Source organism: Neospora caninum, chromosome XI, assembly GCF_000208865.1.
Source record: "Neospora caninum Liverpool complete genome, chromosome XI".
In the NCBI taxonomy this organism is placed as follows: Eukaryota; Apicomplexa; class Conoidasida; order Eucoccidiorida; family Sarcocystidae; genus Neospora; species Neospora caninum.
In genome coordinates, this window is record NC_018397.1 from 4,232,845 (window position 1) to 4,254,353 (window position 21,509).

The 21,509-nt window shown below is 53.0% G+C and overlaps 2 protein-coding genes and 1 non-coding gene across 3 annotated transcripts; 1 reads left to right on the forward strand and 2 right to left on the reverse strand.

The window, feature by feature from the left end:
• Nucleotides 1-1,612: 1,612 nt before the first annotated feature.
• Nucleotides 1,613-1,684, reverse strand: NCLIV_t130009. Its single transcript has one exon. It is a non-coding gene; the product is annotated as a tRNA-Gln (tRNA).
• Nucleotides 1,685-3,010: 1,326 nt separating this feature from the next.
• NCLIV_057950 (uncharacterized protein) lies at nucleotides 3,011-9,898 on the reverse strand (the record flags this gene model as incomplete). Its single annotated transcript, XM_003885351.1, has 10 exons — nucleotides 3,011-3,816; nucleotides 4,221-4,341; nucleotides 4,764-4,844; nucleotides 5,175-5,282; nucleotides 5,650-5,694; nucleotides 6,529-7,106; nucleotides 7,688-8,461; nucleotides 8,607-8,775; nucleotides 9,010-9,069; nucleotides 9,803-9,898. The coding sequence occupies 10 exons, from the start codon at nucleotides 9,896-9,898 to the stop codon at nucleotides 3,011-3,013; spliced, it is 2,838 nt and encodes a 945-aa protein (XP_003885400.1).
• Nucleotides 9,899-13,711: 3,813 nt separating this feature from the next.
• On the forward strand, nucleotides 13,712-21,205 carry NCLIV_057960 (uncharacterized protein; the record flags this gene model as incomplete). Its single annotated transcript, XM_003885352.1, has 12 exons — nucleotides 13,712-13,793; nucleotides 14,021-14,104; nucleotides 14,235-14,359; nucleotides 14,770-14,938; nucleotides 15,568-16,356; nucleotides 16,686-17,257; nucleotides 17,540-17,611; nucleotides 17,945-17,989; nucleotides 18,721-18,828; nucleotides 19,251-19,331; nucleotides 19,762-19,882; nucleotides 20,319-21,205. The coding sequence occupies 12 exons, from the start codon at nucleotides 13,712-13,714 to the stop codon at nucleotides 21,203-21,205; spliced, it is 3,135 nt and encodes a 1,044-aa protein (XP_003885401.1).
• Between the last annotated feature and the right edge of the window lie 304 nt (nucleotides 21,206-21,509).

Genomic DNA, 21,509 nt, shown 5'->3' on the forward strand with positions numbered 1-21,509 from the left:
AAACGCATGGCCGTCTGCTGTATTTGTTGGGGAAGAGCAGGAAACATGGAAGAAACGAACGAGACGAGGAAAATTGACAGACGCACAGCGAAGCGCACAAGGGATGCGGGTTTCCTCCTCCTTGCATACGCACCCCCGGCGCGTCCAAAGGAAGAAGGCCAGTCAGTGAAAATATGCCGGTCACACGACCGTATCTCTAAACATGAAGCGGATAATAAAAATCGGGAAAACAGCCTCCAGTGCGGGTTTACATGCCTTTTGGAAAAGAGAGCTTCCACGCATCCTCTCCGTCTCTCCGCTGCAACAAAGGGACGGGGCTAGATTGAGCGGGCCGGCTAGTCACTCGACAGAGGGGGAAACGGCCGGGGAGTCTCGCCTCGGGAGCCACGGTCCAAAGCACGTGTGAAAGAACTACGAAACGCCACAGAAAAGCATGCGTTCGGAGCAGAAAATGTGGAAGGGGAGGGAAGGCAGTTTACCTTTGTGACTCTGTTTCGACTTTCTGCTTCTCCTGTAGACAAGAAGCTTCTGGATGGCACACGAAGGCGCGATCAACTCAGGGGGAACAGAGCAGTCGCGGCAGCGCGCCGAGGTTAAGAATTTAGTGACACATTCTCGAACGGCAGACTGCCTGTTGCTTTTCTCCGCAGCACAGTTGAATCAGTCACATGCCCGGCGTGCCGAAAGTACGGAGTTTCTAGGGAAAAAGCAGAACACCCGTGAAAAACACTCGGGGGTTTCGCGGCCTGCGTTTGGTGTCGCGAGGCGCCAGACCGGCATGTGGGCTAAACACATGTTACACCCTTTCTGCAATGCTCGATCGTTCTGTGTATCGTGTGTGAAAAACCGACACGCGCGGGTGTTTTGGACCCAGCAGGCGAAGCGAGTCATGTTCTGCTATTCGATACCACCGTTCCGTGCTGGTGTAGTCCACAGTGGCGACATGGAGGAAAGATCGCTCACTCCTGATGAGGGTCACACAAAAGAATGATACAAATGATACTCCCTACATGGTTTTTAGTGCTCAATCACGTGAACGAACGTGGCGCTTTGGTTCAAGGGCGCTCGAAAAGAGGCTGCTTTGCTGCTGCTGAGGCCGGTCGTCACGGCGTCCACCAGGACGTCCTCGCACCTTCCAGTGTGTTTTTTGACGTTTGCATTCAGCGATTGTTACGTGGAGCACCGGCGCTGGGGGCCTCCGAGGTCAAGAATACTCTGCCGCCGAAGCTTCGCACGACGGAATTTCTGGGGTGTTCCATATACCTTCGAACATCCTGTGGTACACGCCTGGCTCATCTAAGAAACGACAGCGACGATTTCTCGGCAACATACACGAACGTGACAGGGATAAACTGCATGCGTAGTAGAGAAGCGAAGTTTCCTCGTGATGTATCCGTCGAATCTGTTGTCGATGATAGGTAGTGAACAGGCGTCTGCCAGTCCAAACAGATTTTCACGTGAGCCACGATTTTAATCTCATGCAATTACGCGCACATATGAACCCATGACCGCACTACCGTCTTGTGAGTTACACAACGGAACCAGAGTGACTATCACCTCATTTCATTCGGCACCACAACCCTCGAAAAGACAACTCAACTTCCAGTAGCAAAGGTCCCACCGGGACTCGAACCCGGGTTACTGGATTCAAAGTCCAGGGTGCTAACCACTACACTATGGAACCGGTAGAAGTTCTTGTGACCGAGTGCAACAATCCAAATCCGGTAACTCTCTAAAATTGCGTGCAGCATCACGTGGCTTCAGAGCCTTCGCCAAGACCCTAGCATACGTTTTGTTTTGAGTGTGTAAGAGCTGCGAAAGGCACTCGACACAGAAGAGGTGAGGCGGCAGAACAGTCCTTGTATCTTCTTGTATCTTGAGAATCCTTGTCAGGCGAGTTTACGGGCAAAGTCTTCGCAGCAAACAACCTCAATCTAACGGTAGATGCTAAATATCAACTCAGAACTAACGTGTTCCCTCTATTCCCGTGGCAGTCTGTAGCCAGATTCCAGTAATACACTGCTAGCACCAACCCACTCGATCGGCTGCGACGCCGGTTTGTGTTTCGCTTCAGGCCAGTGCAACGGGAGGACTACAGTGTGCGACCGTTTTAGTGTGTTGCATGTGTGTCCAATGATTTCAAGGAAACACATCCTGATGAACTCACGTACAAACGACTGGGCAGTATTGCTTTCAAATATATGCCTGTTGCGTGTGTGGAAGTCTTGGTGGGCGGCGAAAAGTCCCCTAGACAGAGCTACAGCCATACCGACACCACAGAACTCTCACTTGTGTACAAAGCTAGGCGAAAAGAGGCTAAGCCGGATCTTCGTAGCAAGCTACCACCGCTGCCTTTCTGAATTCGGAACGCAAGAATTCTGAGAAAATAATGTTCTCGGGTGAGCGACGATCAGACGCTCTTTTTTTCATCGGCTAGCAGCCACATCTTCGAACTGCGCGCTGCTATGCAGCAGTCTTCTATCACTTGCTGGTTGGACCTGGTCACAGATCTCACACGAAGCTCTTTAATCTGAGCATCTCGTTGTGGGTCCGCTCTCCGCGTTAGGTTTCTGTCACAAGTGGAGCCTTTGCCAAGGCTCCCCCTCCCCAACGGAGACTTAAAAAATGAAGTTTTCGACCAAATACCTTAGTTCTCATCCGCCTAAAACCCCATGAAATCTGCCTGGTGCTTGTGTTCTGCTCTGCACGCCAGGCTTACACCCTGCATTTCCAAGGGAGACCTGCGTACGGCTCTTTCCTCGGTCCTGGGTAGCATTTCCGGAGCTAGCGGTCAGACTCCCTCGAGAACATCAAGCTCTACGAAAACTCGAGAGTGTGCTGCCAAAAATGATGTGCTTCTGGTGCTGCGAATCGCAGCGCGTGCCGCTTCCCAATTGTTTCGGACTCCTGGACGGCACTATAGGCCAGCCGGCAATACAGTTGGAGGCTCAAAAAACTATTGACGGCCCCTTCGTCCCTTACAGGCCGCCCTACCCCCGGTTGTCCCTTCTCAGTGAACCTGGTTCAGTTTTGCTCTTTTCTGCCGGGTGAACAGGGCCGCTGCTCGTAGCGGGACTCCTCCCTGCGCAGATTCGATACCCGGGGCAGACATTTGGGATTTCCCTTCTTTCTGAGCGACAGCTTGTATTTTCTTCTGGTTTTGCGCCTTTTCAGCTGATTCCGTCAGTTTCTGCTTTGCTTGCTGGTCCTTCTGTTCGGCACGTCGAAGGGACTCCCTCTGTTCTGCCAGCTTAGCAGCTTCTTCGTCTCGCTTCCGTGCTTCCTCTTCGCGCAGCTTCGCTGCTTCTTCTTCCGCCTTTCTCTGGGCTTCTTTTTTCTTCCTTTCTTCATCTTCAGCCACGCGCTGCCTCTCGGCTTCCTGCTCCTCCTGTAGACGTGCCATTTCTTCTTCTTTCTTCTTTCGCTCCTCCTCAGCCGCCGCTCTTGCCTTTGCTTCCGCCTCGTCTTTTTTTCGCTGTTCCTCTTCCTGTTTTCTCATTTCTTCTTCCTCCTTCTTCCGCAGCGCCTCCTCCTCTTCTTGGCGTTTCTTCTCTTCCAACTCCCTCTTCGCTCGCTCCTCTTCCGCTTTCTTTCTCTTCGCTTCTTCCGCCTTTCTCTCTGCCTCGGCCCTTTCCCGAGCCTTCCTCTGCTCCTCTTTGAGCTCCTCCTCTTCTTTTCTGAGCCGCTCGGCTTCCGCCTTCCGCTCCTGTCCCATCTTCAGCACCAGCATCTGCTCCAAATGCTTATCCGCGTCAGGCACATCGCTGGGGGCCACGTACACCGTTGTCGACTGCGGCACAACTTCCCACCATGGGCCTGAGTGTGCGATGGGACAGAACAATAATCAGAAAAAACTGCGTGCTGTCGCACGACGTCTGAAACGCTGTTCGGTAGTCGTCGCAATGGTTATGCGTATAATTTCTCCAGCACACTGACTTCAGTGGCCTGGAGTCGAGAGTTGTTTGTTCTATTCCGCTTCTGTGACAGCGCCCTAGGGATGGAAAGATACACGTTGCAGCTAAACGGGGAGAACGCCGACCCAGCCAGGTGCGAAAGCCTTCAAGTTGCTATGATCGAGCACCGGACCTCGTTCGTCTGGATCCGGTTGTCTGAATAAACTGCGTGCAGCCTTTCTTAACGCACGCATAATTTTTTTTTATCATAATATCAGCTTTAGGGCAGACTCCTGTACCCACCCAGGGGCAGAACACCCAACTTACCGGACCCGAACGCAGGTCTCTTGGTGAACCGGTACAGCGTCTTAAGCACCCGGACGGCTGTAGGAGGGTCTTTATTTTTGAATGGATTAGCCGCTAAAAGACTGGTCACGCTCGGAGAATTCTGACACACAAAACAATCCACTGAGTCGCACATTCGCCTTCGCCTCGTAGGACCGACACATACCATTCCGCCAACGAAAGTCGTCTGCCTGGCGCGTGCACATTCCCAACCTGGCGCGAAGCAGTCCACAGATTCCCCTTGTCCATCTCCTACGTGCCCCCACGTCTGCAGACGTATATCCGGACACTGCCATACACGCACGGTGGTGCGTCCACCTTTCTCGTCGTTCACCGGGTCCTTCAAACACTTATCAAAACTGATCAAAGAGCACGACATCAACGCAGCTGCACTCATATGCCCATGCTTATATATATATATATATATATATATATTTCTTTATGTATACATGTGTGTGTACCACAATCAACTAAACCTGCGGCTTTCGAGTCGTGGGTTTTCTCTCCAAGCGGTGTCTGTCGTACTTGAAGAAGCTTGGCGAGAAAACGTGGGAACCATGGATGCCGACCGAATGCCATCTCCGCACCGTCCATGGGCACGAACCACTGTAGAGACAGGCAAGGAGACATCGTCATACAGAAAAAAGCGCTTGGCACACGTGAGTTTCTTCTCAGCGCCCCGCCTGGGATTGCAAAAAGGCCATTCTCTTGTTTCTTCTGGCAAACACTGTACTGAAGCTGTATGAACCATTTGCCTGAATTTAAAGGCCTTTTAAGAGCTAAGGCTGGGTCTGTTTCTTGGCCGTTCGTGACGAAGGAAATCGAGATCGCTAACTGGCAACGAGAACCTGAAAAGCATACGGGAGTCTTCGGATTTTCTTGTCAGCGTCAAGGACCTGCAAACAGCGCTTTCCTTCCCTCCGCAACGATACGTACCATCAGCCAATCTAGGCGGTAGTGATACGGCGCGATGAGGCACGGGCGGCGGTTCACGTCACCGGGCTTGCACTTGAATTCGTAGTTCATCCAAGTGCTGTTTTCGTCCTGGAAAACACAGTTTTCGAAGGCGCGGAAAGGCATTTGATACCGCTAACCATAGGAAACCAAGCGCAAGCAGAAACGGAGGTTTAAAGCATCACTTACGCCTAGGGCCAAACGGTTCGACTGTATGCAGTAAGGTGCAAAACGGCGGTGAAAACTTTCGCAAAACAGTCAGATACAAGCAAACCCTCCAAAACGGAATCGAGAGAAAGTGGACCTTTGCATGTATCCCGAATGCGTCGCCGGTGTCTTCCGTGGCCGCCCTTGGTTGGCGAGACACTTTTCGAAGGAACTGCGATACGTCGGCACTCGTGCTCTCCATCGAATGGCAACCTTTCGAACGTCTGCTCCTGGAAATAGAGAGACTTACCGGAGTCAGATCGTCTGTTCCTTGTACGATGAGCTCCCAACGTTCCTGGAAGGAAAAAAGAGTTAAAGATGAGTTTCTCAATGGAACAGGTATTTCTACGTTCCGGAGTCTTTCCTCATCCATGGTGGACACTGAGCGAATATCAAATAACCAGAAATTGGCGAAGACCAAAATGCTGGCCGGTGCCAGGCAGCCCCCATCGAAAAATAACCATCCTAAACAGTCGCTGTGCAACGCCCCATCTCCCTACATGCCAGCTTAACGGATACTATTCAGCTTCGAGGCATGAAAAAGCAGTTACCCTGGTGACAGAGCCGAACGCTCCGTATGTATTTATGATGTTGAAGGGATGGTCCGTATTCGAGTTCATGACCTGAAAAACATGAGGCCGAAATGTTTGAAGGACGTGAAAGCATATGCAACCTGGTTTCGCCTTTTCTAAGTCACGACAGATAACGTAACAATTTACGTATTCGAGCCAAACCAGCGCCAAAACGTAGAAAGAGGCATGTGGGCGCCTTCTGATACACATGGAGATGCGTTGTCCCTTTGGCGTGTAAATTCACATACGCCGATACAGATATATGCATGCATGTACATTTATGCACTTATTCTCGATGTGGGCATTTACAGAGACTCGGGGACCGAGAAATGGTGCGGCGACTTGTAAAGAAATGCAAGGCCAGGCCCTCAAGACACACAGCGGCAATGAAGTGTTCTGGGAACCGGCATGTGAAAGAATGTGCCCGTGGCCGTGCACAACTGTTTGCCGAGTTTAATTGTGTTTCTTCTTGCTGCCGCAAAAACGACATTCTCCAGCCCTCAAACGTGATGCCTCTCGGAAGACGGGAGTGTGTGGCATCACATCGTAAGACGTACCTGGTTTGGAGACAGGAGGTTGGCTACAACGGGAATAGACAAACTGATAATAATAATAAGAAGGAGGAGCTCCACGTGAACTCTATAGATCAAAACCGCGTTTTGAAGGGTTTTGTAAGAGAATGCAATAAGAATGGAAAAGAGGAAGATCATGAGCCACAAGCGTAACGGTGAGGGTCCGTGCTTGTAAAGCGAAACGGCACTCCACAGAGACGCCACAAGAAGAACTAACTCGGCAAAGACATTCGACGTGATTGTTTTGGTGTAGAGGTGGGAAGACGCCGCAAGCAGAAGGCACAAGAGAAGGGTGCCCATCATATTCAACAGAGAAGGAGATCCGGACGTAGTCGCCATAGCCATCAGCGTAAACGCTCCTCCTGCGGCGACGCATTCGAGCAGCATCTTCCTCCAGGATTCCTCCAAATCTTGCTTCATCTGGTCTCGCGCACGAGGCGGGAAAATGACGCGTGGAAACGAACGGAAGAACCGCTGTAGCTTTGGCGAATACCAGCAGCAGCATGTGCGCGGCGGCGCTTGGCTTGAATCGTCAATGTCGAGGGACCAGTCCGGCCGACCCTCTGGGAAAAAACCACATAACGCATTGCGATAAAAAAGTGAAAACCACCTGTAATTTCCCCCCAAACCCACGTGCGTGTGCACGTGGATGTGATGACATTTCTGCATGAAATTGCTCTTGCACAAAAAGATTCAGCAAGATTGCCCTCCGCAGCACGAAACGCCACGAGGTACCCATACCGATGAAGAAGAGGCTTCCTGTACACATCATGATCGCGCATGTGCAAATATACATAGATATATAAGTATATGCGTATGTGTCTGCTGGCATCATAATCCAAGTGCGTTCATAGACGGGGGCAAAGCACGTTCCCCCCACTTCCTTATGCAGGCCACGGTCCCTCTGTCCTTTTCTAGCTCTCCTGAGGAAACCAAGAATTGCACTGGGTGAAACGCCGGGCGCGACGGGGAGTGATCCGAAACAGCTGAGCCGGATTCTTCTGCCCAAAAATGGAACGTCGGTTGTTGGAAGCTGCTCAGTCACCGATTGTATGTTGAGGTTCCTGCATCGTATCCGTGAGATCGACTTGAGAAAAACACACTAGGCGGCACCGTCAACGTTCTCGTAGGATTATGAACTCACCGCCGTCGTTGAGGAGCGCAGCACTCTCGGGGTCTTTCCCGGCGCCGACCCCTTGGTTGCCTTCCTTGTGTCCTGAAACGGAATCGAGAGGCCAGGCCTGGTGTTTCGGCAGAGACCAAGCCCCTGGGCAACCCTGAAGAAGCGGGCGCAGTCTTTCAAGGGTTTTGGAAGGGAAGAGGCAAGTCAGGAACTTGTCATCGAATGCCATAATAGCCGGCACGATCGTCAGATGGTTGAGGAACGAGAAGTTCCCCGAGAAAATGATTGCCGCCTGGAAGAGGATTTGTGTGACACCACCAAACAGGCGGCACTGGCGGAACGGGACAATGAGCAGGAAGCAGAAGACGCATTCAACGATGTGGTTCACAATCGTCTGAAAAGCGTGCGCAGCGTGCGACTGGTTGTGCATATACCACGAAAAGGGATTGGGAACCGGCATGGTCTCGTAGTGGTAGTCGAGAGCCGTGAGATCGGTCCAGGAGCTGTCGCCGCGCAGTTTGATCAGCCCGGCCCCCAGCATGAGCCGAAACATCAGCCAGCGGTTTCCCCACACGCAGATCTTTGGCGTCGGCCACGAGGCAGGGAGGCGCGAGCAACTCCAGAAGGGGAAGAGCCAAATGGAGAGAAAGCCGATCTCAAGGAGTTGACTCTCCCAGCCGAAAGAATACCAGTCCTGGCCAATGCTGTTCACGCTGTGGTAGAGAATCCAGAGGAACAGCATGACGAAGCCATTGCCCCCACCGAGTACGGCCGTGACCAAAGAGAGAAGCAGGCCTGAGAGGGAAACGCGACACGGAGAAGGCAAAAAACACTCGGGAGGTCAAGGCAAGAGGCTTCAAATGCGTGGTGACCCACGCATCACTTCCCGAACCTGTCAAAGACGGAGACGCAGGCAAGAGGCAAGCCGTCGGCAACGCACCTAGAAACGGGAGACAGTGTATCCAGAAGTCATTGGCGGGCAGAACGAGAAACAGGGACGGGAAGGCTTTAATTTTGTCCCAGGCGTCTTCTCCGGCCATCGCTCTTGTGACGTTCGTGACGTAGGCCTGGGCCGGAAGAATGCCATCTGATCCGACAAGCCCTTGCGCCTGTACGGAAGGAAATCGAAGCAAGAACTCAGAAAAGTAGCGGAAAGACAGCCATTCTCGGAAACGTTGAAACAGCGAGGATTGCGACAAAGAAGAGCGTGAAATTGACTGCTGCATTCGCGAATCCGGTGGACCACTCAGAGGCTCCCGGCCGAACAAAACGAGAAACGACAAAGCTTCGTCCGACGCATGAAAACGATTTGCCACGTACGAAGCAGTGGAAGGAAATCTCACCTGGTTGAATGCGACAAGGAAAGCAACGAAGTAGACGAAGCAGAGCGCCCGAAGAAAAACCTGCCGGCATTGTGCGACGCGCACCAGGTACGGAGACATGCCATCATCAAAAGGGTAGCGCGAAGGGCAGGAAACACTGTCCGATACCTCATTCGGCAAAACACAAACCAGTGAGCACGCAGACAGCTCATCGCGGCCATAGCAAGTTGCCGATATGTGGACAAAGGAACAGTTCCTTGTGCACCGGACACATGGAAAAGTGGGCAACCTATTCGGGCCCCCGGGATGGCGGAACTGGAGACCCTCGCTGTAGTACCGCACCAAACAAGGAAACGCTCGAAGAGAATAGGAAAATGACCTGGGGGAGGCGCCGCGAAGACGTTCGTCGGGCTCCGTGTTCACTCGGTCTCCTGCTAACGTGAGGCCATTCGATTCCCACCTCTTCAGTCTGTGGTGTGATCCAAAGAGTCCAAAAACCGAGGGACGAATTTTTTCATCGGCGAATCTACTAGAAATCTCAGGAAAGAAGAGATGTGTTTTATCGTCGTGCGTGTCAGGGAGACCAAAGGAAGTGGATGTACGTCGAAAAGGAAAGAGCGCTGGACTGCGAGGACGAGGTCACTCCTCAACGGGAACTGTTTATAGGCTGGAAGAATGAAAAGCAGAGCGGCATCCCACCAAAGCTGAAGAACCACAGAAGTAGGTCTACACGTTTTTCACCTCAGCGTACGGACTCGGGAATAGCTTGCTGCCCAGGTATACCGTCCATGGGTGTGTGTCGGTGAGCACTTACAATTCGAGTCAGCCAATACGTTGACTTCATTTTCTCTAGCATTTCCGGTTCCAAAGCGGTCCGAGTTTCTCTACAGGACCACGTCGGGTCTGCCATCTTAAGAAAATGCGCCAGGCCTGCACGCCACCAGGACATCCCGTCGGACGGTCCAGAGAAGCTCCACGATGACCATCGGTCAAGAAGTGAGGCGCAAAACCCTGCCTTTCCCTCCTCCCGACCCCCACGAGTTTCTCGTGAAGTCTTCATGGTTCAAGGAAATGCGCGGACATCAGCTGGTAGCAATGACGCGGCGCCCCGGTGAGCTGCCTGGCCGCCTCTCCCCGCCAAGTCACACGCACAAAGAACGGCGAGGTAGTCCCTGGAGAACACCGCCGGGTATTTCACACGTCAAATGAGAGAAGTGAGAACGAGAAAACCAGAACACCTTGCAACTTCAATTGCCCAGTGCCGAAGCTGCGAGCTCCACACAGTGTGACCTCCGGCACCGTGGCAAGAGAGACAGCAGACCGGGAAAACGTGAGGATCAGATAGAGATATCCCCGGGGTTTCACCGGCCAGGAAACTCATTCATCAACTGCTCCAAAAACAGATTCATGCAAGGCCAGAGACCCTGATTGTGTCAGAGTGTGGCATGCCTAGGGCAGTGTCAAGGTCGCCGCCCTTAGCTGGCCACAGAGCGAAAGTGTGAAGCAACTATTGACGCAGCATTTTCGGACGATAAAAACGGCCTTGCAAAGTGCACACTTCAGTGAAGCACTCGAATTTTTGGGTTGAGAGGAGAAGAACGAAAGAGGCACGGAACAGGCCGTGGCCCCGAAAAGCTAGCCGCGAGTGGTCCTGTCTTCATCCGCTGTCTAGCTGTTGGCGCAGTCGTTGTCTGTACCCCGCGGTCGCACAAGGGAGACAGCCTTATTTCATTCAGAGTGTCAACCGTTTCAGAAGAGGGGCAAAGACTTGTATTGTGAACACACCGCAAAAGTACGATATGCCGAAGAGGAAGAGGCAACTCTTCTTGGTACGATTTCCGAGAGTATACCGGTCATCGGCGGCGCCGCCGTTCTCCCGGTGACTGGCCCAGACGCTAGTCGTGCGGTCATCATCAAAATGGTGTGCTTTTTCTTGAAACGAAGACTCGGATTTTCTAAAGAGTCGACGGATTTGAGAGCTGGGAAGATTCGCTCGCCTGGGTCTGCCCGTAGTCAGCGAGGTAGGTTCGCGGGTTCCACTTTGCATGAAGGCATGGCCAGATCGGCGAACACACCGTGTCTCGGAACTTTTGCTCTATGAGCTGGTCAGCTTAAAACGCATGACCAATTTTTTTAACAGCTGCGACGCAAGAAGCTACGTAAGGCTTGTGCTGAATCAGAGGCAAGGGAGACCACCGGAGCATTTTTCTTCTGGGACGGTCGATTGGAAATCCAGCAGGCGCGGGGGCGTTCGGTCTCTATAGGATCATGCTTCCAGGAGGCCCAGAAGGCGGTTCTTTCATCACTGGACGCGCGTCCGGAAAGAGGTTTGCTCCTTGACTACTCAGGTGCACGTGAGCAGGCAGTGTATCGTGGACTTCACTCGTGTTGAGGTCACGTAAAAAAATTGGGATACAATTGCGTGAAAGCCGCAGCGAGGCAAATCCACAAATGCAGCGAAGTCTACGCCTGCAAGAGCAAGGTAGCCAAAGCAGGCGTAGCCGCAAATATTTTCCGTGCGGAACTACAGATGGAATCAGGAATGCAGAAAATCCACCTGTCACTGCTGCCACAGCTCTCTGTTTGGCGATGGTTGCAGTGCAGACGGATTCCGTCCTGGCAATCCACCTCTGTATACCTATTCCAACACAGGTTCCCCACTCTCACGAAGGCTAGAACAAAGAACCGCCTGGCAGAGCTGAATCAATTTGTCTGTTCACTTTTAGAAGCACCACAGTAAGGAGAGGTCACATCGTGCCTGCCTAGCCGTTTGAAAACACTTTTGCTGGTGAACAGCCACATTTTAGAACACCCCCGTTTCCAAGAGGACCAGGGGAAACCTAGGCATAATGAAAGATCCACACTATGCCAGCTTCACCCGGACCGGTATTATGCTCTTCTTGGGCAACTCAGGTTTTTTGTCTCTTTCAGAATGGCACGGTGGTGAATCCAATATCTAGAGTCAATACTATTGATGAGGTCGCGCCGACCGAGAAAGTTCGAGCCGCGCAGATTTTCCATGTGTAGCAGGCGGCCGTTTACTCCTGAAATAGAGGACCTATAGCATTTGCACAGGGAACACTGTACGACGTGTGTAGCACAACAAACTTTATACTGTGGGTGGTGTCTCGTCCGTGGCCCCTTGCTGATGGTTCGGAGAGGAGTCAAGTCACCAACATTACTCTCCAAGCAAGTGGGGCTCAGCTGGACAGCCGCCCGCCATCAAAGAAAGACAAGAAAATACACATACACACATCCGTGGAAATCTAGAGGCACCAGTGGCTCTCTGGGTTGTTGCCCCGCCACTGTAGAGCGGGCGAAAAGCTCCCCGACACATTGCAAGCTACTCCCATTCATGTCCCGATACGGATTATGGTGCCGGTGACTTGACTTGCCTTACGCCTTCCGAATCCCTGCTACGTTTTCCATCCTGCTGACAAGACCAAGAGTCGCGAGGTGAAGTTGACTGATAGCAAGTTGGCCCCGAGGCCTGCACGTTTCCAACTAGTCAATCCATCGCAGGTCGTGACACGGCAAGGGTTCGCAGGCTGCTCCGGGGTTGGAAGTTTCCGTGCTTCTCCACAAACACGGTTGACAAATACATACATAACCTCGTTAAAAATTAAGCCCAAGAAATTTTTCTGCTTAGCGCACGGTTCTCTTGTGGTAGCTGCTGGGTGCGCGCAGGAGTGCTGCGAGCTGCAAGCTGCCGCCGGGCAACAAGACAGGCCGTGTTAGCACAGCCGCCACCTTGTCTTGAAAGGGCAAACACGAGACTATCACGGGGATTGGGGATTTCAGAGAGTGACTGATTCTGTGGACGTGGATTTTCAGTCCTTTCCTCTCCCAAAGTGGTTCAGAAAGGAAAGGGACACTCCGAGTGTGCCTCCCGCGGAGCATCCGTGAGGCCCCAACATTCACCGCGACACAAAGCCGCTGTATAACCGCCCGATCTGTTCACTTTTAAATGATACCGCTGGCGATTTTGTTCGATCATTTCTGGACTTCGTCGATACCGATCCTTCAACGTGCATAAAAGGAAATTGAGCTCCGCACTGCCAGAGAATTTGAGCGGAGCCAGCGGGGCCTCTCTTGCCAGCCCCAACCATGTCTTGTCGGCCCTCAACCGTCAATGCCATTTGCGTTCGCGAACTCGTTTTCTTTGGCTCGGTTTCCCTGCCTCGTCAAAGAGCGTTCATGCTGGGGTTCGCAGTAGAGCTTTCAGACGTGCTTCGCCGATTCGACAGTATGTTTCCGACAACGCATGGACACGTGTATGGCTAGACGAGGAGAGCACCGGTTTGCCGGAGGCCCCATACATAAAGTTTCCGGTCTCCCTGTGCTTATTTCACTGGTGCTTCTACCAAGACGTTATGCTGTCCTGCGCCATTTTTTCGCTTTGTGCAAGCTGACGCCCCTGGGTCTGTGCCTCCGCAAACCGCCTTCCCAGTTCGTGAGGGGCTAGCCAGCCCACGGATGTCTCCCGGCCCCGGCAGCTTTTTCTCCACTTCTCGTGTATCTGTTTTGCCAGCATGTATTCAACCCCGCCATCAGAAGACGCAAGCCTCTTGAACGGCAGCGGCCGGGATGAAGGCGTGACTGCTGGATTCTCCCATGGAAAGGCAACTTTCACGGCCCGAGAGGCAGGCTCCCCGACAGGAAAAAGCTGGAAACACTGGAGTCGCAGCCTTGTTCAGCGCCTCTGGAACGCGCTGAATCCAACATGGTCCTGCACCGAAAAGAGGCGCGGGCTGGACCCGGAGACCTCGAGAAAACTAAAATCGACTTACTGGCTTACGCGGATTGTGAGTTGACGCGAGACTCATCTTGGGCTTACACGCTCGGACTCCTCGACGGACCTAGTGCAGTTCTTGTGTACCGGAAAGCATTCCGTTCTCGTAGCCTTCGGAACCCTGAAAGACTTTCCCCTGAATTCCCTGTAGCATGTCTTCCGCTCTCCCGGTGACACTGCGCAGCATAGCCCACCGTTCGTGCATGTTTCCTCCGCTTGCGTATGCTTCCTTCTTTGAAGATACGCTGACCCGCCTCGCTGACTACGGGTCTGAAGCTCAAACGTCGTGGGCAGACTCGAAGCAAGGCAGATCGGTGATTCGGCGTGAGCGCCGTATTCACAACGCAGCGTATAACCACCGCAACACTTTCGGAGTGGACAGTGGAGAAGCCGGTAGCGTACCTGGGTCCCCTCATGGACCTTCCTGCTCTGACTAGATGCCCCGTGCTTCCAGTGGATGAGATCGCCATTCAGCGCCACTCCAGTACAGCTGTGTCCGGCGTCTCTTTGGACATGCAGGTTTTTTTGCGCGCGTTGGGATTTGTTTATTTCGTCGCGTTTCTCGTCGCCTTCAACCAAGTGAGAGACTAGAAGACGTTTGCTGGGCTTTCGTTCTAGACTCACGCATTTGGTGCGAGAACGGGGCAACGGGGTGGATTCCTGCCTTCCAAGGCGCCTCGACTCAGCACACTGGGAAGCGATTTTACAAGGAATGCAGACTAGCACAGATCCAATGGAAGACCAGTCGTGAATCCAAAGGCTTCGAGCAGAAGCAGGCGCCTCAAGTCCTCGCCGATCCGCTCTGTTGCTCGAGGGAGCAAATGAACGGCGCTTTGTGCAGTTACCTGCCGGCGGTGGCATGTCACCTCGCAGATTGACGGTTTTCAAGTAGTTTTGGGCGGTTTTGTGTATTGCGGGAAGCAGTCTTGCAGTTGAGAGAGCAACACCGAGCGGGTTTTCCCATTTTCTCTTGCCTCCCATTCGTGCAGTCCCAGGGACTCATTGGGTCGGACGGCATTCTCCCAGCAGCCGACTACGTGCGACAAATGAAGGACTCGTTCGCCGACGCAGAGGCGTGGGAACGAGTTAAAGCGTTTCCCTCTCTGTTTCTGCTCTTCCCTGTAACGGATTTCTGGCTGCATGCCATCCCGTTTGTTGGTACGTGCCGAGGAACATGCGTGGGAATGAAGAATCCGCCCGGACAGTTCATCTGGAGTCATGGGGAAATGCACAAGTGGAGAGACACACGTCTGGGAGAGACCTTTCTCGAGTGCTCATGTTTAAGTCCATCGCTGTCACCTGGGTAAGCTGTCCGGGCTGGGCAGCAACTAGGTTCTAGGATGTCTTCTGGATAGTCGCGGGTTTCTTCCCTGTCGAAAACCACGTGGATTACTTCGTTTTATCTATTGGGGAGCCTGCGGAATGCGGGAATGCAGGTAGCAACGCTCGCGTCATGCGCAAGCATCGGTCGATGAAGTATTCCGTGTACTGTCTCGTCCGGGGCAGTGTCTGCGGCGCTTCACAGCTCGCAGCATCCATACAGTCTGTCCGTTTTGAGACTTTTGACAAGACGTCAGAAAGAAAGCAGTACTTTTCAATGCGTACACTTTCGCAGCTCATCAAACCAGTCGCGTTCGGCTCGATGTGGAGAGAAACGAGGGGACATCCTTGTCACACACGCACAGGCACACGCATTTTTGGTCGTTTTCTCTCCAGCGTCGACGAAGAGGGGTTTGGGGTCTTGCGTCTGATGCGTTTCTGGTTTGTTCCTGTCTTTTTCTTTGCAGGGATGATTCTCTCGCTGCTCATGGCCCTTCAAGGCGCAAGCAATGGTTTTCTCTTGTTCTTTCTGTGGATCCTGTACCAGACGGTGAACAGTGTGGGACAGGATTGGTTCAGCTTTAGCTGGGAATCCCAGCTTCTCGAGCTTGGCTTTCTGGCCATTTGGACCTCTCCCTTCTGGAGTCTGTCGCGTCTCCCTCCTTCGTGGCCGACCCCGAAAGTTTGTGTCTGGGGCAATCGCTGGCTCCTCTTCCGCGTCATACTCGGTTCCGGGCTCATCAAACTTCGCAACGATGCAGCTTGGAAAAATTTAACTGCGCTCGACTACCACTTCGAGACGCAGCCGTTGCCGAATCCGTTGTCCTGGTACTTCCAAAACCAGACGCATGGCGTGCATGCGGCGCAAGTTGTGGTCACTCACATTGTTGAGTGCGTCCTTTCCTTCCTGGTCCTTCTCCCCTTCCGCCAGTGCCGTCTTTTTGGAGGCGTGATTCAGATCGCTTTCCAGGTGGCGATTCTCGTTTCAGGAAATCTCGCCTTCCTCAATTACATGACCGTCGTGTCGGCAATCATGTGCCTTGATGACCATTTCCTAACTTGCCTTTTTCCGTCGGCCACCCTCAGTCGCCTCCCCGAGCTGGTTCGAGGCTGCCGGGGCACTTGGTCCTGTCCCCTGGTGCAGGCGTGGCCGTTCCGGAAATCTCCGCTGGGAGCAAGCGCTGGAGAAGCGAAGGATCCGCAGGCGAAAAACGGATCCGACGCTGAGTCGCCGTTGCTCGGAAACCGGGACGCAGGTGAGCACCCACGCACCTGTTGGAGGTGGAGGAGTCCCCTTGGTGGCCATATAGAGAAGGAGGGGAGTTCCCGACACTGCACGCAGCTACCCGGCGCATGCTTTGCGGTCGTCGCCCGGCTCCACGGGATCTTTTGACTGCCAACATTTCCAGCTACGTACAAGTCTCGCTCGCACGACAGTCTTCCAGAAAGCCTTGTGGGTCTACCCAGTAGCTCTTTTCAGTCCCCTTCCATAGTGTGACGGAGTCAGAAGAAGCGCCTGTCGCGCTCGCGCTTACACCGCGCCGCCTCGCCCTGTGATCGTGAATGTCTGGATTCGTGTCTCCAGGCAGAGAAGGGACCCTGCCTCTGAGCGCCTCAACGGACGACAGTCTGGATGGCCCTCGAACCTGTTGCTGCTGGTATCGGCCCAGTTTCTCCCGGATGGTGCGTTCTCTGCGGATCCCGTCTCGAGTGCGAACACAAGTACAGAAGGAGATCAAGGAGAACTGGGGGAAAATGCTTTTGGAGCTCGCAGCCTCCGCTGCAATGCTTACATGCATGGCGTTTGTGACCAACCCCGTAACGTCGGCTGTTTGGATGGTTATCGCCGTCTTTTTCCTCTCCATCATCATCTCTTCGTCGTCCACCTTCTTCACGAACACGCTTGTTTCAAACGCATGCGCGGAACTCGTCCTTCTTGTCGTCACTCTCTGGAGCTGCATCGCCATCTATCAGCACGGTCCGGCCGTGTGGTCTGTTTGGCTCACCGCCTGTCTATTTACGGTTCTGATTGCATTCGCGTACACCACGCTGACGAACGCAGCTCTGATTTTCAGAATCCACGTCGAAGTCCTGATGTTCCTCCTCATCGCCGCCCTCTCTGTGCCCGTCGTTCGCAATATGGTTTCGCCCTACCAGGTAACTCCCAAATCTTCACCCTTCAAGCGGCTCTCCGCTTTCCTGGATTAAGCCTCCACATTTCACCCAGTGATGCGTTTGTGAATGTGGCGGGGGCCGCGTTCCCTTCTCGCTATTGAACCGAAAGCGTTGTCGCTTCCTCCACTGGCCAGTTCTAGTCGTTGTCTTTCGAGAACAGATGACAGGAGTGTATCTCTGAACCAGACAGCGCGCGGGAATAGCTCGAAGACCTCGCCCAAAGGGATCGGCTTTTGTATCTGTGGGTCTGGATGCGGCCTTCAGGTTATGGATTCGGACTTGGGAAATCCCTTCTCCCTGGTCAACACACACGGAGCCTTCGGATTCGTTAACAAGGTATGGAGTGAAGCTACGCTCTCATCTTGTCTTTTCTTGGGCGATTCTTGCGGGCCATTCTCATCTGGATATCACGGTCCAAGCTCCCAGTAGCAGCGATCCCACTGCGTTTCGACTGACGAGAACCTCGCCGCCGTTATGTTGTATCTTTGTCTTGGTAACTGTTTCTTCTGTTCGAATTACGAGGGTAGCTGTTGGTGTGAAACGAGCGAAAGTGGCGTGTCCGTCGTCATCTTCCTCTCAGCATGCACTTGTTCACAAACAGCTGTGGCGGTAGGACTCAACGTCACTCGGTGTTTCCAGTTTCCTGGTATGTTCCATTCCTCCCCATAGGAGCGCTATGAGCTGATCATTCAAGGCACCAATGCATCTTCGCCGGTAAGTCATTCTTCCACTTGTATCAGAGTCCTCCAGAAGCGGTCCTGACTCGCATCTCCGCTCGTTATGCACCAAATACGCTACAGGATTCCTCCTTGCGAGTGATTCCGGGGCGACTGTGAAAGCAAATTGCGCATCCGAACATTTCATCGTCACCTGGTTCTCACGGCGCGGATCGCCCTTATGTTTCCGATGTGGTTTTTGCGCCGCCTATCAGAAGACGCTACCGTTGTCGGTAGTACGGCACTAATGTCAGTGTAACGCACGCGTCTGTTTACACAGGCTTTTCGACCTAGAAAAGTGTTTTTCCGTTGCCTCATCAGCGGTGGTTTCTTTCACAATTTGACCAGTGGGAGATTGCGTGAGCGGGTGTTCTTCGGTCGGTCTCATATCCGCGGGTGAGACGACAGTCGTGCTGTTCTCGTGGCAGTCATTCAACCACTTTTCATAACCTGAGCATACCGAACCTCAGTTACAAGGCGATTGCTACGGAGAAGAGGTTTTATCTGATACTTTGGAGGCAGAACGTGGATGGCATGTTGTCACGTGGCGAACGAAGGGTCGACGAGTTTGTGGCGCGAGCTTCGGGACTCTCGCCCCACGACGTCGACGCCGTGTTGGTCTTCTGCCCAGCCCATGAAAGACGGATTTCATAGTGTCTCAAGCTTTTTGGAACTGCTCGCTCTCCCTCCAAACGCCTTAACGCCTGTCGGACTGTGTCTCCGGTACAGAACCAGGGGACGTATTGGCAAAACTACGAGTTCAAGTGCAAACCTGGAGATCTCTACCGGAGACCGTGCTGGGCGGCGCCCTATCACTACCGCCTCGACTGGCTCATGGTAAGTGTAGGACCTGAGAGGAAAGACGCCAAGGGTAAAATCTTCAGCAATGCCGTCTAAAGGGATCGTAAGCCGTTTCCGTTTCGAACTTCCCTTTTGATGTATCAAGAGAAGAGACGCTTTTTCACATCTTACCGATTCCAGTGGCTGTTTGTGAGGAAACCCTGAGTATTCGGGACCACCTCCCGCAGTGCAGAGACCGGGGCAGGAGGGTTCATAATATTTTTAAGAGAAATCTACGGGCAGTGAAACTCAGCTTCCGAGCGGCCAGTCTATTAGACCGATTTCCCGCTCAGGATTTCATTTCGTTGAAAGTGCTATCCGAATACGAACACACACACAAAACATAAACGTGGAAGAAGTGGCGATCTCACGACGCCCTCTGGATATACTGTGTGTGCATGTGGAAATGCTTTCTTCAGTGGCAGGCCGCTATGGGTAACGGCGAGACAGTGGAAGAGCAGCATCCCTGGCTCGGCAATTTCCTTGCCAAATTGCTCAAGGTGAGAAGCCGACTGAATGTGTATCATGTTTCGTGGTTGCCTGTCGTGCGTTCTGTGCTTGAGAAGAGCTATGTGTGTGCGTGCGTATGATTAGCTAATGCTGCACTTCTCGCGCGTACTATTACGTCCCCTTCTGTTAGCAGGCGGATGTCGTGTGGCATCGGTGGGTTTCTTGCTCGTACAGCGCTGGAAATCTTTGGCCTCGCTGTTTTTCTAGACATAGGTTTACCTTTGCCATAAAAGCCGGTTTAAAGCAAGGCAGCGAAGGAAGCATTGGAGCCATGTCGGATAGCAGCGCCAGTGCTTCCCACAGAGGGTTACTGGCTGGAGATGGGAATTTCAGTGAATGGCGACATCGGAGGCATCGAACTTAGTGTTTTTGCCCCTATTTTAACGGACGTAAAGTTCACGGGATTCTTTTTGCGTACAGAACTCAAGAAGCGTGACAGGATTGCTGGCCCATAATCCCTTCGAGAACACTGATCCGCCGACGGCGCTTCGAGTTCTTCGAATGCATTATAGGTTCACGAGGGGTCCCGCATTTGCGCGAGGTAGGAGAACAGGAGAAAAGGCCAGATTTGGAATTTCAAGGGGGGATGAACCGCAACTGAGCATCCCTTCCATGCCCATCATCTCTAGATTTTGATAGATCTCGTGCTTCGGCGGGTAAAGCCGAGGCAGGGGTGTCGAACACATTTCTGAAATTTCCGAGATGGTCACAGGCAACGTTTCGAGCAGTCAGGAGAAAGATCAAACATTCGCGTAGTTCCGGAAGGGCGACACGGCCATGTGCGAGCGACGCATGACAGCTGGTGAACTCGAAAAGCTGCTCTCACACTGGAAACACGTTTGTGAATGGGGCCTCAGTGACCGCCGCAAGTGCAGTACGCGAGAGTGCCTAGGTCGGCGGGGTCTCGGCCAGCCGTTTGGAATGAAGCAGTAGAGATGGTATTTGTGACAGAGCGGGTTGTGAGTTTTCTTTTTCAGGACCTTGGTGGGAGGTCGTGCCTCAAACGAAGGAAGTTTTCATACCTCCTTCTCGGGTGCCCGGAGCCGTCGCACACCTTCGGGAGCAGCTGGTGATTCTTCGCAGACGAGAAGAACAACAGAGACTTGAGAAGAGACGAAAAGAGGAGGAAGAGAGAAGAAGGAAGGAAGAAGAGGCCTTTAAACGGCGTATAGAGTTGGCAAAGGAGGAAGAACAGCGGCGAAAGCGAGAAGCGGAGGAAGCAGAGGAACGCAGGCTCGCCGAGCAGAAGCGCCAGGCTGAAGAAGAAAAACGAGTGAGGGAGCAGGACGAAGCAGCAAGGCAAGCGGAGGAAGAAGCGTTAAGGCGACAAGAAGAAGAAGAAAAGAAGCTCCAGGCAGAAGAAGAAAAGGAACGCCAAGCAGAAGAAGAAAAGGAACGCCAAGCACAACGAGAAGACGAAGAGAAGCGCCGAGCAGAAGCCGAGAAGAACCGCAAGGAACAGGAAGAAGCCGCGGTGTTGGCGAAGCAGCGCGCTGACGAGGCGCTAAAAGAAGCAGAGGAAAAAGCTCGGGTGAATGCGGATTTAGAGGAGCAAAAACGAAAGAAAGAGGTTCTGGAGGAAGAAAAGAGGCAAAAGGAAGAGAAAGAAGCGGCGGAAAAGCGTCGGAAGGAGGAAAATGCCAGCAGAGAAGCTGCGCGCGCTGCGGCTGAAAAGGAGGCTGCGAAAGCGAGAGAAATGGAAGAGCAAGCGAAGAAAGCAGCCATGGCTGAGCAGGCGAGGGTCGAAGCTCTTCGGGAACGACAACACGCACAGACCGGGCAAAAACCTGCGGTGGTGCCCAGCGATGGCGGAGTGCCTTTACGTCATGCCCCGTTGTTGAGTCGAAGGAAACCAACAATGTAGGGAGACATCCCCTCCCCCCAAGAAGCTTCGCTTGCAGGCTGTCCCTTGGTTGCTTCATCTAATGTGGTGAATCTGTTTTATGGAATGGTCGGCTAAAACGCAATTGCTTCCGCACGTGAGTGAAAAGAGTGCAAGCGGTGTGCGCTGTGTAAAGCATTTGAGCATCTCTCTACTTCGCAACTTTTGGTCCCGCTTACCGTTTGCTTGATTGTAACAAAGACGCCGAGGAAACAGGCGAGGGGGGCCACAATCCCTTTTCCCCTGCTCCGACAGGGGCCTCTAGCACTTTTCTAGCAGTGTGTTC